Raw genomic sequence first — 17,375 nt, 5'->3', positions numbered from 1 at the left:
ACATTCTAAATTAATATTTTTTTATAATAAATTAACATCATGACAAGACATCCTTTATATTAAATAAATGAAGACTAAATATACTTAAGTAACTTTAAAACAATTTTATCTAACAAACTTTTTGACCAAGAATTTAACTTCTATGCCTAATATCCACTTTTTTTTACTTTGAAGGCAAAATAATCAAAAGAAATTGTCGTTTGACTTTTCTTTTTCACAAAATAGACATTGTAAAAAAAACCAAATTGTTCTCTACCCTTCATTGGTATTGCTACTACTACAAGCTTCTCTATTCATCCAAAGCATCTTACATGATTTTTTTATACTACCAAAGATATACCTTTATCATTTGAATAACAAACTAATCCATTTCGGAGTACGTAACTACATGATTATCCATTCCAACAAGTATCGCTCCAAAAAATCGAACCTTTTTTTGTCATTCTGAGGATTTAATGAAGCCTTACACCACTAGACCAACGTCTTGTTGGTTCATTTTATATCAATCCATAAGAAACCATGATCATATCCAATTAAATGAAAGGGAAAAAACTTTATCATGTAACAACTCATCATCATTTTTTTTTAGATGTATGTTAAGTTAACATAAAGGAATACTGAAGTTTTTATTAGGAAGTATGTACAATGTACCAAAAGTAGTTCCTGCTATACTTAAAAAATACAACTTTGTAATATAAGAACAAGGCAACACTAAGCCACATATAAATGAAAACCAGCTCAAGCTATGTTCTGTAAACATGAATGACCAATTGAGCAATGAGGTTTTTGCACTTTTAATGCCTTAGTAGTACATTGGGATATAAAGAATCCAACCCTCACTTTGATAATAATCCCAAGTTTTCTCTATCTTTGATGAGACAAGGCACCTTAGTGTAAGTGTTGCAAGCTTTTCATGCTTGTTTTGATATCAGCATTATCCATCACTTTTCTTCTACAAAATGTTTACTTCATCAAATCCCTTTGGGAAAGGCAATAAATGACCTATGTTGTTTCGGCCGACTAGCATGAAGTTCTTCGCCATTGCTTCTTCCCTTTCATTTGACTCAGTTTGAATGGACTCCAGCTCTTGCGGCGTTTGGAGGTATCGCAAAATAGACCAGATGCCAGAGCCTGCTGAAGCCATAAGTCAAATGCCTCTTCGTCTTCATCCATCATCATTTCAGCATCCAAATCCCATGGGAATCTACTTGAGTTGCAATGTTGGCTTTTGTCCAAACCAACCATGTTTACATGGAAGCTCGGTCGATGGGTGTTAGGCCTACAAGCCATTCCCTGATTGAAATAAAGTTAGCTGTCAGGTAAAGAAATTGGAGTAAAAAACAATCCTTCTCAGCGCTCAGTTTCCAACGCTTGTAGACTCCCAAGTTCCGACATTTAAAGATTCACATAATGTCTTGAATCAAACTAAGAAACCAAATAAAGAGAAGCAGAGGCCTTATAAGAAGATCCTTATTGTCAAAATATAAAATATGCAAGAAAATCCTAATGGTATGTTTGGATGGATGGAATCGAAGGGAAGGAACGAAATAAAGCAGATAACTAGAAAAGATGATATTTCATTGTCTAAGTTAATTTTGGTAATCAAATGGAATAGAACTTTACCCTCCAAAAGATTGAATTTTTTTGTGTCAGTTTAAATTCCTCACAGTTCATTCTTACAATCCACTTTTTCTATTATCTTATTAGTATACAATGATTCTCATCCACTCCCTTTCATACCAAGAAATACTCAGTATAGAGTGCACTGACCTGACATATAGCCCATTCCGACACATCAAAAATTTTGCTCTCCGCGCAAACAAAAGCGCGTGGGATCTCCATCTATGAAGACAAGAACCAATCTCAGAAACTAAAAACAAACAATATAGAATGACATGGATAAAATTATTTGCTATTTAGACACTACCTTTTGAGGCCTGTCAAAAACCAAAGACCCTTTATATTCAACCCATCCATCTCCATCCCTGGCTTGATGAAACTGACAGCAGTCCTGCTTTCGGATAAGTAGTAAAATTCGGAACTAAGATCAAGTGAGCATGGAACAGACAGAAAAAGGAAGGCGCTTAATAATCAGGATGAACCGGAAAGAAATCAGACCTGACACCATCTTGCTTTGGCCTGACTCCTGTTAGTGCATACCCAAATATGTGAATTCCCACACTTTGTGCACTGTATACGTCTGGAATCTTCGGAACGATAATCAGGATTATCCTGTGGAGAATATATATGTATGTATTGTCACTATTTATCTTATCAAATATATATATAATCAATCCGGTACAATATGTCAAAATTATTTACAATAATACTCATAAGATTTACCTGATGTGAACTACCATGAGATTTTTGGCTCATAGTTTTAGCAATGGATTCTTCTTTTCTCAATTTCTCATCATAGTCACTCTTCTTCAGAGAGTCAGAAAGAACCTGAAAGGTTCATATAAGTTATAACTAGTAATGAGAGAAATCTCTGTGAAGGAAAATCATTTACATTTTGGACATTGCATATGAAATATGCATAAAATGCTTATCTATCAACTAGAAGAAAAGCTCTTATCTATAAAATACTTAGAACTTTACCTCATATGCACATTGAAGCTTCTTAAATGACTCACTTGCCAAAGAACTTCCCATATTTTTATCAGGGTGCACAAGCATAGCCTATGTTATTAAAACATGGAACATTGGAAAAGATCAGGGTATAAGTTGACTAGTAAATAGAACATAACTTAGGTCATATTGTGATTCCACACCACATAAATTGTAACAAGGTACTACTTAAACGAAAAAAACAGAAGTCTTCGTAAATATTTTGACAACAGTGAAGCATAATAGAAAATGCAAAGAAACTAAACAAATACCTTTTTCCGGTATTCCTTTTTCAAAACTCCCGCATCAATCTTCTTGTGGCGGGCAAATCCAAGGGCTTCATAATGATCCAAACTCTTCAATATTCTTCTCATTTCATCAATTGAACTAGCCTGCTCTATAACAACTTTGTCAGCAGAAAGCTCTTTCTGCTTATCAACAACTGGTGCGGTTGTGGTTGCAATAACAGCCGGTTTACTAGAAGATTTACATGAATGCAGATTCTCAGATTCATCAGAAGGGGTAGAGTATTCACACTCTTCGGAGAAGTCATCTTCCACAATAGGTTCTGACTGCTGTTGCTGCTGCTGCTGTTCAGAATGCGAACTTTCACTCACATTATCAAACCATTGGAGCAGAAAATTCAAAACGTCATTAGATATGAATGCAAGGTTCATAGAAAGAAAAACACCCAGCCATCCCGCTTGAACTTGAACACTATATAAAGCATATGTAGTACCAATTAACACCACAAAGCGAGCACGGTTTAGGGAGAATAAATAACCTGCATTTGAATATTGGTGGGAAAAACATAAGGATAAACAACGGCAAAATACTTAATTAAGCCAACAAAAATAAAGTCCTTCTTAGCCCGTATATTATAGAATATCAGCTGAACTCAGTTTCATGCCAATGATAGCCAAAAAACGTCTAGTCATGCAGGCGATGAATGTAAGCCAAACCCCTTAATTATGGGATCAAGACTGGTGTAGGAACATAAGAGGAAATCTCAGAAGATTTTCCTATTGTCATAGGAGTATAGAATTGCATTAGTGTCAAAATTGAGTTCCTACTTGTTTACAGTAGTCTTGGATGTGCTCACTGAGCATATCCAATAATCGGTGCCACAATGCATGTTATTTGCATATGATATTGTCCTAGTTGGAGACCGAACTGAGGAATTAAATGGAAAGCTAGAAATGTGGAGACAAACTTTAGAAGAACATGACTTTCGTATAAGTCGAAGTGAGATGGAGTATATAAAGTGTGTGTTTAGCAAGAGGTGAACAAACCATACCATGGAGGTAAAGATTGAATATCATATCATACCACAAGTCACTAGATTTAAGTATCTTGAGTCAATCGTACAACACAATAGGGAATTGACGGAGATGTAAACCATAGGATTCACGCGGAGTAAATGAAATGACAGTGATTTAGGTGTCATAGGTGATAGAAAGGTGTCACTCAAGCTGAAGGGGAACCACGCAATTATAAGAGTCACAGTGATGTTGGGTGGTAAAATATCAACAAGAAAGTAAACTGCATGTAGTATAGATGAGAATGTTATGTTGGATGAGTGAATACATTAGACAAGATATGATTAGAAATGAATAATCAAATAGAAAGTGGAACCGTGCCTTAGGTGGTTTGGAATATTTGGAGTAGACCGTTAGAAGCCTCAGTAAGGAGAGTAGATCAAATAGAGGTTAGCCCAATTTGTACAAGAAGAGAGAGACCAATAAAAACCATAGGTGAAACAATTAAGAAAGATTTAGAGAACAATGTTTTGTCAATGAACATGATTTACAATAGAACATTATGGAGTCATTCGATCCAACTAACCGACCCCACCTAGTGAGATTAAGGCTTGGTGGTTTTTGTTTGTTGTTGAGGAAATGTCAACAAGATTCACCATTGTGTGAAAACATAAAACAATTGAAATTTTTGCCTTAAAAATTAACAGAATAATAACAGTGTATACATTAGAAAAGAAAATAAAAGAAAAGGAAGCATGCTTCTTCTCCTCTTTTATTCAGGATATTAGGAAAAATACATCTTAAATCCCAAACAACAAGAAAGAATACCTCCAACTAAGAATATTGTTCCTGCTATCCAGAAATTAGCATACATCCACAAAATAAGGATGGCAAAGAGCCCAACAATAAAAATCCCAGGAGTATAACCCAAGTATTGAACAGCAACTCCAGCAACACCCTGAAACATCCGATGGAACTATATGAACATTTATCTCGGCAAAATTATTTGTTACTAAATTAAATGGAAGCATGCACATAAAACACATCTATCAAAAGAAGTCCTCATTTAAGTTACAAGAGAGCCATCATTGTTGCAGGGCAATCTACCTCTTAAACTAAGATTTATAGCAGTGTCAAGTTGCAAACAGAACGTAGTAGCTGAAGGATTTAATTCAAATATACAATGTTAAAAGCCAAGTGTTGATACGCTTAAACAAGGCCTATAGAATGAATTCAAATAAAAGGTTATAAGAATTAGTAATTACGAAAAATAATATTAGATGGAAACAATGAGCAATAAATATGTTAGCTTCTTCCGCCAGGAAAATCTATAATCTCCAATTATACCATAGTGTTCCTCTTTCTGACATTAAATGCAAGTCCTATGACTACAAAGGCCAAAAATACCCCAATTCCTGAAGCATAGGCAGCAGAAATTTATTGAAAAATGCAATGCCATCAATGGGTTTTTTTCGGGTAGACCAAGAAATTTATCATATAATGATGTTCATATAAGAAAGTCATTAAAAAAATCTACCATAATAGTATAATACCTTGAACTCAACTTAGGAAATTTATCAGCCATTACAAGTTATACAAAGCCAAAATAAGTAAACTGAATGAACATAACATTAAAAAATCCTCATGTATTTTTTATTGCAGAGAAATCAACATCAATGTAACAGAATAAATGTAGAATTTAATGACAACAACATCTAGACAACCACCTGAAGTTAACTTTTCTGGAGACAATACCAAATTGAGGTAAAAGTTTTTACTCTCCCAAAACTTGAAAGACAATGTGAGACTTCATATGATAATATATTTCGTGCATCCACAATAGAAATATATTTTTCCCGACTTTGCGCTAAACGATAGGCCAACTAATACTACTCTAAAACTGACACCAAATTGAAGTGGATAATGATTGTTACTCAAAGAAAAGCTAAAAAAATGAAAATAAAAGGATAGCAATAACAAGCACACAGATCAGAACATAGAACTGCAAGAATAAAGATTATGGCAGGTTGAAATAAAGACATACCATACTAACAAGCACGTAAACCAGGCAATACATTGACGTTAAACTAAGAAAGCAGCTCCACATTATAAGCAAAAGCATCACGGATCCGAAACTAATGACCGACTGAAACCCCCTCAGAGCAGAGTCTTTCCAGAAAATCAATGATAACTTCAGTAAGCTCCCCAACCTGGAGCAACCACTGCACACAAGAGGCCAATGCCGCTCAATGAACATAGCAGTTTTGTCTCTGAAACAAGTCGCCGCGGTTCGAGCATGGCAGCAGGTGTCCTTCTGCGACCAAAGCCATTGCCAACCTTGCTTAAACAACCCTATATCCTCCATCACCAACACCTCTTAAGATTCCCTTGAAACTAGGTGAAACTTTCACTCATATGACTTCAACTGAAACATTTCCCAAAACAAGTTACAAATGCTATTGATACCCATCATCATGAATCCAACACCCCTTATATCTAAAAGATTGTGATGCTAAATCATCAATGCTACCAATAAAACAAGTTGCACAAAAATAAAAAGATAAAAAAAATTATTTTCATCTGCCAAATTAAGTAACTAAATATGACCTGCAACCACTACAACTCCCTACATAAATGAGCCAAATTCACGGGTTTCACAAGAACATTGGCTACAAATTCAAAAAGAGAAAGATAGAAAACAAAAAAGCAGAACCCCATTACTCATAGGATCAAAAGAGAATAGTGTGTGAATCCATGAGAAGCACTGAATACAATCACGTTCAAAAGGGGGTTAATTGCTTCCTACATAAGCTTCCAAAAAAAGCAACCATTATTCATAAAAGCCCCCAAAACAAAATAAAAAAATCAATGATAAATAAACAAGTAGATAAAAAGTTAAAAACCCACCCTTTTTGACAATGTTGATATTCCTCTCTTTTTTCACAACCCCACTGAAAACTCCAACACTATTATCCCTTACCCTTTAACCATTCTAAGACAGCACACTGAAAAATGGAGGAAACCCATGAAAGGAATGAACTTGAAGATTACCCAGTAATAGTTGAAACCCTAAAACCCAAATGGGAGATGGATTTGTGAAGTTGTATGGTGAAGATCAAGATTGAAACTTTTGTAGACAAACATAGAAAATGGCCAAAAGGGTAACCGAAACACAAATTGAAGGGAAATGGAGAAGGATATTGTAGCTTTAAGTGAAGGAAAAACCGATGTTTTTTTTTACTACGATGAGGGATTGGTCGTGAAAAAAGAGAGTGAGTTTGTGAAAGTTTCAAAAAGTATTGCAAAGTTTGGAGAGAGAAGAGTGTGATAGTTGTTTGGTTGCAGGGGATGAGAGAGAAAGATAAAGGAATTTTGACATCATTTTTAATTTTTATCAAATTTATATTTTTTATTAATAATCTTTTTATGAGAAAGACGGATATAGAGACGAAATGACAAATATCTTGATAACATGTTAATATTTTTATTCTAATCAAATTTAATCTTAAATAATAACATTAAAATTCATAAAATATATTTATCTTTAAATATAACGTATTAGATATATCTCGTGTAATAATAATAACTCAAGTGGGGTCTCTCTTCATACTTCAGACATTTAATTTTGAGGGAAATTTTATGTAACTGCAATTGACCACTTTATTAAGCATTTAGTGTTATTATTTGAGTTACTATTTTTTTTTATTACTGTGATATTCTCTCATCTTTTTATAAGGAATTAATCATTTTCAGTTCAGGATGTATAAGTCATTTCCTTTAATAAGTGTCATTCTAAGAATCGAACATTTGATTTTTCAGTCACTCTAAAAATCTAACATGATCTACACGAATAAACCAATACTTTATTAATTTATTTGAGTTACTAAGAAACAGTTGTTTTTTTTTATAAATCGTGTAGGTTATCCACTAAGTATCGTTAGTTTATGAGTTTGTTTTTTTATTCACTTGCCTAGTTGCAACTTGCAAGGATAGTTGAAAGCTGCATTGTTTTTTTTTTGACCTATTACTTAATATATCAGTTAGTTTTGATTTAATTTTGGACTTGAAAATTTGATGTTTGAATTATGTATTTGATTTGACATGATGCCTTTGAAACTATGATATCAAATTTTGAGTTCTGGTTGATGTTAGAATTTGGAAATTAGTTTTCAATAATAATTATATAAAATAATAGTAACACACTACAGAAAAAGAGTAATATAATAAGGCATTTAATTTGATTGAAAGAATAAGACATTGTGATATATACATAAATCTTTTTATAATAAATAACACTATCGAATATTCATGCTATTTGATTTTATACAATACTCAAATCTAATTTTGACGAAACTAATAGACCAACTCTCTGTTGATATCATGATCTCATTTAAGAAGTACTATAAAAATTCATTTTTGGAGGCACATGCTTAATAAAATTAAGCAAGACAACACCCCCTTACATTTATTCTAGTAGATGGGTTATGAGTTGTGACAACATTGGAACTTTGGGTTATAGAAATATTCTAATTTTACCAATACTTCACACAAAACTTTGTTTCCTTTGATGACCTTAAAAACTTTACCAAACAATTGTTGTAGGTTAGAAAAAAACTAATAAACTCTTGAAAACTTTAGAACTTATAAATCCATGTCTAGTCTTTGGCAAATAATATTTATAAGGTATGTGCCAACCTTGTCAGAAAATGACCTACTTTACAAGGTTAAAAGACATAAAATAAATCTGATCTTATACATTACTCAAGTGTACCATGTTCTTTCTCCCTAGCATTTCTCCAATTTGGTAAGTTCATTAAATGTGCTTGAAGTTTCAAGGTTTACCACTCTCAAGACTCAAGATGATGACTTATTTCATGAGCTAGAATTACAAGAACTTAATTGCTTTTACTTGGTACTATAAAAGGCATAGGAAATGGAATAGTATTAGTATTGTTTGGGTTTTGCTAACCATTCCCATAGGACAATGCTAGAAGTTGTGTATTTTTTTTGGTTTTTCACTATTCTTACACTGAATGCAATCTTATCAAAGCCGAGAACATCCATATGTATGTAGGACTAACTCTCCCAGCGAGTATTTTCTCTATCTATAAGACTTGAACATGAGACATTACTTAAGGGAAATCAAATACATATGACTTGAACCAATGGTAGAAGTTGTGTATTTAATTTCAAAGAATCAATATTTTAAGTTTTCCAAGAATGATTTTACACTTTTGGTTTGTTACCCATAGGACAATGGTTACAAAACACTTATCAATTATGTTCTTTATACCTAACTCCTCATTCTTTTTTCCTTTACAACCATGTTATTGATCAATGATTTTCTCCCTTAATAAAGAGATAATTGCTTGTTTTTCCTCATATTTTTAATAATAAAAATGTGATTTTATAGTAAATAAAATGATAAAAGTGACATTACATATTGTCTTTTATATTTTATTATGTGACACTTGCATCTCGATGTAGAAATTTTTAACCCCATGTTATTATATTGTTATTAGGTATCCTACCAACTACTTAATTTACATTTATCAACAATACAACCATTTATTTCTTTACTATCATGCAACCAACTAATTACTCATGTTATCTACTATTGTATTTATAGTTATCAACAATCTTACTAATTTTACCAACTACCATGAGAACATAGATATACAAAATGACCATTTTGTTCACCGATTCGCGGTGAACCACCACACCAAGTGCAGATTCGCCGCCGGGTTGCTGCTTGAGACAGCCACATTGGCCACCATCACCCTTCCATCATTATGGAAGGGGGAGGTTACCAAAAAAAAACAAGGAGAGATGCAATAAAAGAGAATAAAGTATCTCCTGGGATAATTTATTTTCTCTAGCTAGTAAAAGTATGACACATGTAAATATGACAAAAACTTCCTAGTCAGAGGATGATGTATAGTATATAGTCTCAATATTACTTCCTTCATTCTTTCTAACTTTTAGGTCCATAAAGTCCGAAATTAAGGCTGGTTTTGTTATCTTACTATCATCAACATCCTTTTTTCAATTAAGCATTTTTACCACATATGACATCGATGGCCGAAGCCGGCGATTCCTGAGTGCAAAGAAGGCTAATCTTCAGAAACTTACTAGCCTGATCGGGATCGAATTCCTCATTTAGTGATGTGTCAACCAGCCTTACCAATTCCTTTCGCTCATAATGATCCCATGCCTGTCAAGAATCGGAAAGGAAGCTAAAATAAGGTCTAGAAATTGGAGTATAGTTCCTATAAGAATTACAAATGTATGAATATGATACTATATAGCACTAAGATATACAACTATATGAGTTATTCATACCCTTTCTAGTAGAAATTGTTCTTCTATTGGTAATCTTGAATTTATGTTACACCTCCCACTGATTATCTCCATAAGAAGGACACCAAAACTGTAAATGTCTGCTTTTCGTGTCAGCTTCCCCCGGATTGCGTACTCCGGTGCCAAATAACCTCTGAATTAGAACATGCATCAGTAAATTTCTGATGTACAATGATTAAGGAATATGATATGCATATGTAAACAGCAAAAAACTTCAGTGTGATAGCAAATTCCATAAGAAAAGTATGAAAGAAAACATCAAAATGGATCAGAACATACTCTAGTAGTGTTAAGTTCCATTTAAAGTTGATGCAGAGGGATCAAATGTTACAATTTCTGTGCAAACTGTTGATTACAATACTTACAATGTTCGGTGGAATAAGCTTTGCAAGACCAAAATCTGAAATCTTTGGTGTAAGATCTTTGTCAAGGAGAATATTGCTTGCTTTTATATCCCTATGAACAATAAGAGGCCTTACTTCCTCATGAAGAAACGCGAGTCCACGCGGAACACCGATGCATATTCGACATCATGTTTGCCAATCGAAGTCGATACTACCATGATCTCCACCTTGAGTGAAAAGAACAGAATTGATTAGAAAACTTTTGCAAACAACTTTTTCCAACAATGTTCATGGTAACATATTTATAAGATATGATACTAGTTCTATGTCCTATAACAAGCAATGATCATTACTAGAAAATGGTTCAATTTACCTTATAGACAGAACCAAAACCACCCTCTCCAATTTTATTAGCTGGATTAAAATCTTCAGTGACTTTTATTAGTTCTTTGTAGGTATAGAGTTTAACATGTTGAATGCCTGAAATATTCATTCACAAATCAAAATTATTATTGTAAAGTATTCTGTTTCCAATGTATTATATATTATACATCTTAATTCAAGTTCAAGAATACAACCATACCCTTAAAAAATCAACCAAACTTGACACTATTACAATTCCATGTTGGTATAGTATTACTATCTAGTGTAGAAAGCTCATAGAAAATGTGGAACATGATAAAAGATAAACTGATTATTAACCGAATATAATATTAACCCAAAATACCGAAATATACATAGATTTGGTGAAGAGAAAGTGTGAAGATGGGGTTGTGTTACTTTGTTGGGTTAATGAAAACAAATGCAAATTATGCAATGGTTATGACAAGTTTCACTATGAAGCCATGAAGGTAAAAAGTATGTGGTTTGAATATTTCTATCTCCCTTAGGTGTTAAACCATACTTAATGCAAATTGCTGATTACTTAAACATTTTGTTTAGATCAACAAAGTACAATCCTAGATTATTGATTTGACATTTGTGCTTTAAAACAATATATATTTTTAAGATAAAGATGAAAGATTGTAAAACTTGATATTCAACTTTGCAGCACATCCTTTGAGAATAGAAATGTAGTTGTCATCAAAGAATGTGTTAAGAGCATAGTATAATGTTTTCTTTAACATTTCTTGTAAGGGTTATTAGGTTGGTAGATGAAATTGGAATTTAATTATAAATTTTATATTCTGGGTTATGTCAATAATTAGTGTTATAAATGTACTTTTTTAAAAGTGTCTCATTATACACTAGGTGTTGAAGTGATAAGTAAATTCTACCTATTAGAATTAAAATGAGGAGTTGCTTGTGAAAATCATTTTTTGTGAGGATATTAAATATCTCTCATAGTGTCACGCTTCAATTATCTAATCAAATTTATTAGTGGATTTAAAAAAAAAAATCAAACATATAAAACATATAAGGTCGGACAGTGAGACAATGGGGGATAAGCTTCATCGTCGAGAGGGAAACAACCAAATCATAAGCTAAAGTCTCTAAATGATCACTCAGTAATAAATAAATAAAGGTGGCATCTTCTTCCTTTTTTCACTTTATATTTGTATACTTTACATTGTGTTTGGTTTTATTTTATTTATATGTCATTATTATTGTCCACACCTAATTTTAAAAGGCTTAATGCATCAATAAATAATTGCATTATCTATGGGAATGAGATTGAAGCCTATCATGGTAATCTCTTGTAAACATGTGCTATAGCTAAATTCTACTAAATAAATGTGCTATATATGATTCATGATTTTTTTTTCTAACATGTATCATTATTATTTATTTTGCTCCTCACCTATGACCCTAATGGGTTAAAATAAAGGTAATTGTCACATTTTTTTCTATCAAAACTAGCCTCATTCTACATGATATAAATCTTCTATATTTATTGAACACTATTCCATACTTGTTAAAGCTTCTTATTAAAGATTCTGCGACATTATGTTTATTTCTTAATTAGAAAGGATTGAGCACTATTCCATACTTTTTATCTCTTTGGAACTTTGATTCCATACTCATTCCAGTAATGAACTTAGTATAAAATAAAATTACATAAATTATATTTCTTTATTTAGACCTATATAAACTTTGCTGAATTATTATATACATTATACTAATTATCTATGCTGAAGAAATAAATGTAATATATTGAACAAAAAATGATAATAAGTGTAATTAAATTAAACAAAATGTGATATTTTATGGAGATATGTCCAAATTAAATAGTATAAGAGTCAATACATCTTCATTATTTTTGGTTCGTTATAATATAATATAAGAGTGGCTTAAACATCTCGTTAAAATTATTGATGCAATTTGCACCGAAACAAAAATAATGAATAGACATTGACTCTTATACTACTTGGACTTATCTTTATAATATATCATATTTTGTTTAACTTAATTACACACATCACGAGTTTTTTCTTAAAATATCACATTCATCCCTCCTTCAAGTGTACTTTGTGTAATCATGTACATAAATTACGAATGATTTATATAGGTACAGAAAAGAATAAATAATTTACGAAATTTCACTAAAATTTAGAATGCCTCAATATAATTTACTCGGGAGTTGGACTATTTATTAGAGACTAACAAGGGCCAATAACATATCGAACGGGGCTAAGTGTTCTCGGATGGGACAAGAAGGTCCAAGCCCATTTATTTAGTATCTCTTGAAGATTAAGTCAATCATATGAGTAGGGAGAGTAATTGTGAGGCATGAAGACAAGTAACCTAGTTAAAAGTAAAAAAAAAAATTAATTTTAATATCTATACATTAGTCGTGTAATTTTTTAACATAACAATATATTATTTATCATTCATGATATCACTCTTACTTAACAGTTAATAATTATTATCACATGAATGATCAACGATTGAGATTAAAGACTTTTGATTATATTTTGTGCTCCATATATTACCCATAAGAAGCTAGCACTCTAATTTTTTTTGCCATTTCTTAAATTATTGGTCTTACCTTGGGCCACCTTGACTTTTTATTTTTATTATTATTATTATTATAATAATAATAATAATAATAATAATAAGTCAAGGTGGCCCAAGGTAAGACCAATAATTTAAGAAATGGCAAAAAAAATTAGAGTGCTAGCTTCTTATGGGTAATATATGGAGCACAAAATATAATCAAAAGTCTTTAATCTCAATCGTTGATCATTCATGTGATAATAATTATTAACTGTTAAGTAAGAGTGATATCATGAATGATAAATAATATATTGTTATGTTAAAAAATTACACGACTAATGTATAGATATTAAAATTAATTTTTTTTTTTACTTTTAACTAGGTTACTTGTCTTCATGCCTCACAATTACTCTCCCTACTCATATGATTGACTTAATCTTCAAGAGATACTAAATAAATGGGCTTGGACCTTCTTGTCCCATCCGAGAACACTTAGCCCCGTTCGATATGTTATTGGCCCTTGTTAGTCTCTAATAAATAGTCCAACTCCCGAGTAAATTATATTGAGGCATTCTAAATTTTAGTGAAATTTCGTAAATTATTTATTCTTTTCTGTACCTATATAAATCATTCGTAATTTATGTACATGATTACACAAAGTACACTTGAAGGAGGGATGAATGTGATATTTTAAGAAAAAACTCGTGATGTGTGTAATTAAGTTAAACAAAATATGATATATTATAAAGATAAGTCCAAGTAGTATAAGAGTCAATGTCTATTCATTATTTTTGTTTCGGTGCAAATTGCATCAATAATTTTAACGAGATGTTTAAGCCACTCTTATATTATATTATAACGAACCAAAAATAATGAAGATGTATTGACTCTTATACTATTTAATTTGGACATATCTCCATAAAATATCACATTTTGTTTAATTTAATTACACTTATTATCATTTTTTGTTCAATATATTACATTTATTTCTTCAGCATAGATAATTAGTATAATGTATATAATAATTCAGCAAAGTTTATATAGGTCTAAATAAAGAAATATAATTTATGTAATTTTATTTTATACTAAGTTCATTACTGGAATGAGTATGGAATCAAAGTTCCAAAGAGATAAAAAGTATGGAATAGTGCTCAATCCTTTCTAATTAAGAAATAAACATAATGTCGCAGAATCTTTAATAAGAAGCTTTAACAAGTATGGAATAGTGTTCAATAAATATAGAAGATTTATATCATGTAGAATGAGGCTAGTTTTGATAGAAAAAAATGTGACAATTACCTTTATTTTAACCCATTAGGGTCATAGGTGAGGAGCAAAATAAATAATAATGATACATGTTAGAAAAAAAAATCATGAATCATATATAGCACATTTATTTAGTAGAATTTAGCTATAGCACATGTTTACAAGAGATTACCATGATAGGCTTCAATCTCATTCCCATAGATAATGCAATTATTTATTGATGCATTAAGCCTTTTAAAATTAGGTGTGGACAATAATAATGACATATAAATAAAATAAAACCAAACACAATGTAAAGTATACAAATATAAAGTGAAAAAAGGAAGAAGATGCCACCTTTATTTATTTATTACTGAGTGATCATTTAGAGACTTTAGCTTATGATTTGGTTGTTTCCCTCTCGACGATGAAGCTTATCCCCCATTGTCTCACTGTCCGACCTTATATGTTTTATATGTTTGATTTTTTTTTTTAAATCCACTAATAAATTTGATTAGATAATTGAAGCGTGACACTATGAGAGATATTTAATATCCTCACAAAAAATGATTTTCACAAGCAACTCCTCATTTTAATTCTAATAGGTAGAATTTACTTATCACTTCAACACCTAGTGTATAATGAGACACTTTTAAAAAAGTACATTTATAACACTAATTATTGACATAACCCAGAATATAAAATTTATAATTAAATTCCAATTTCATCTACCAACCTAATAACCCTTACAAGAAATGTTAAAGAAAACATTATACTATGCTCTTAACACATTCTTTGATGACAACTACATTTCTATTCTCAAAGGATGTGCTGCAAAGTTGAATATCAAGTTTTACAATCTTTCATCTTTATCTTAAAAATATATATTGTTTTAAAGCACAAATGTCAAATCAATAATCTAGGATTGTACTTTGTTGATCTAAACAAAATGTTTAAGTAATCAGCAATTTGCATTAAGTATGGTTTAACACCTAAGGGAGATAGAAATATTCAAACCACATACTTTTTACCTTCATGGCTTCATAGTGAAACTTGGCTATTAACTCACTTCTGGAAATAGTTTATGGATGGTTCCTTAGAGTTAGGTGAGTAGTTGCTTTCAATAAATTTGATGTACTTAATGCATAGAAAAGAAAGGTGATGATATAGTTAGACTTTGAGCATTAGATACCTAATCTAATATTTACTTTCAACATTGTGTTACTATTGTTAGACTTTTAAAAAGTCTCCGGTTACTAACAATCGTGTGCATTGCAAAGAAACTTACCCATTATCTCATGTTAGAAACCAAATAATTCTTTCCACTTAATGCCACTTAACTTCCACAAATAGAGAGTTATATATATGGGACTCTTGGAAATATTACACCCACTTTTTGATTAAAAAAACAAATGCTATAATGAACGAGAAACTGATAGGTTATTTTGCTAGCTAGTACTATTCATCGAGCATTATTAAATAAAATTATACAAGTTTATTTAAAATAAGTGAGAAAAATGTATTTTAGATCATTGGTGGAATTGTTAACAAAAAAATTTCTCATGAATGTTATAGTCAATTATATCTCATGCATTGGATACTAACTTCTAAGACTGAAAGACATGTATAAATAGTTGGAGTTTTTCCACCTAACACTCTTCCACTTAGAGCACGACATGGGGGGATAAATGGAAGAATCATGCATACCAAAATGAGAATACTTCATAAATTTAAATTTAATGCACAATAATCGTAATTACTATTCAAGAATCATGCTATAAATTCATTACATCTTAAAAGAACATTCCAAACAAGAGGGAAAAAGAAAAGAAAATGACTTTTGTATTAGTAGTATATAAAACTCTTGCAAAAGATTACCACAATGATGTTGTTCCCTACTAACAATTTTTTCTTTACTATAAAAATGGAACTTATATATCACATTTAAAAATTTAATCATCCACAAATTATCTCGAAACATTATTTAAAAGGAATCAAACATGTAACACTTTTATATATAACACTTCTTTTTAACCTTTTTGTAATATCTCGTATTGCACCATAAATTAATATTTTTTTTGAGAAAAACAATTCAGTGAATCCTTAGGATTAGGTCATACAGATTTAGTTTCCATATTTTACCAATGAGATAGTGACACTTTCAAGATGATAAGCTTTGCCTTGATTTTATGTGTTTGACATTATTTATACCATTAATGCAAACTTTTTTACCTAACCAAGATCATTCAAAGTGAAATTGCTAGGTGTTAAAACGTTAGAATATAATATTATGATTGAAGAAAGCATATTCTGAATTATTAAAATCAATATCTAAAATGTACATGTCTTACCTCAGATTGATCCATTAGTTTTATAGAAACAAAAACCATTTTTTATTTTAATCACATACTTATAACGATGAAAATTATTTTATGAATCTCAGGGTCACCTAATCTTCTATGATTAATTTTCCCTACTACCCTACTTCTATTATGAATAGATGATTACATCAAAGATTTATCATATGAACAAAAACTATTTAGCTTACGCTATTGATTTCGTTAGTCAATTATATATTGTGTTAGTTGTGAAAAAAAGATTTTATAACAATTATTGTATA

General features: G+C 31.1%; 1 protein-coding gene and 1 pseudogene across 4 annotated transcripts; both read right to left on the bottom strand.

Moving 5' to 3' along the window:
- LOC109334352 lies at positions 602–7,219 on the bottom strand. Of its 4 annotated transcripts, none has more exons than XM_019570080.1 (10): positions 6,777–7,219; positions 5,914–6,294; positions 4,698–4,827; positions 2,883–3,394; positions 2,602–2,682; positions 2,344–2,448; positions 2,119–2,232; positions 1,925–2,011; positions 1,771–1,839; positions 602–1,293 (listed from the first exon to the last, which is right to left on the bottom strand). In XM_019570080.1, the coding sequence occupies exons 2-10, from the start codon at positions 6,232–6,234 to the stop codon at positions 1,021–1,023; spliced, it is 1,692 nt and encodes a 563-aa protein (XP_019425625.1). In that variant the 5' UTR covers positions 6,235–6,294; positions 6,777–7,219; the 3' UTR covers positions 602–1,020. The 4 variants fall into 4 exon arrangements, with proteins under 4 accessions (XP_019425625.1, XP_019425623.1, XP_019425622.1 ...); XM_019570078.1 differs by having other exon boundaries at positions 1,771–1,842; positions 1,928–2,011; positions 5,914–6,306; positions 6,777–7,218; XM_019570077.1 differs by having other exon boundaries at positions 1,771–1,842; positions 1,928–2,011; positions 6,777–7,218.
- On the bottom strand, positions 9,789–16,047 carry LOC109333880 (annotated as a pseudogene).

This window comes from Lupinus angustifolius, chromosome LG19 (genome assembly GCF_001865875.1).
Source record: "Lupinus angustifolius cultivar Tanjil chromosome LG19, LupAngTanjil_v1.0, whole genome shotgun sequence".
In the NCBI taxonomy this organism is placed as follows: domain Eukaryota; kingdom Viridiplantae; phylum Streptophyta; class Magnoliopsida; order Fabales; family Fabaceae; genus Lupinus; species Lupinus angustifolius.
This window is presented reverse-complemented; position numbering and strand designations above follow the sequence as displayed.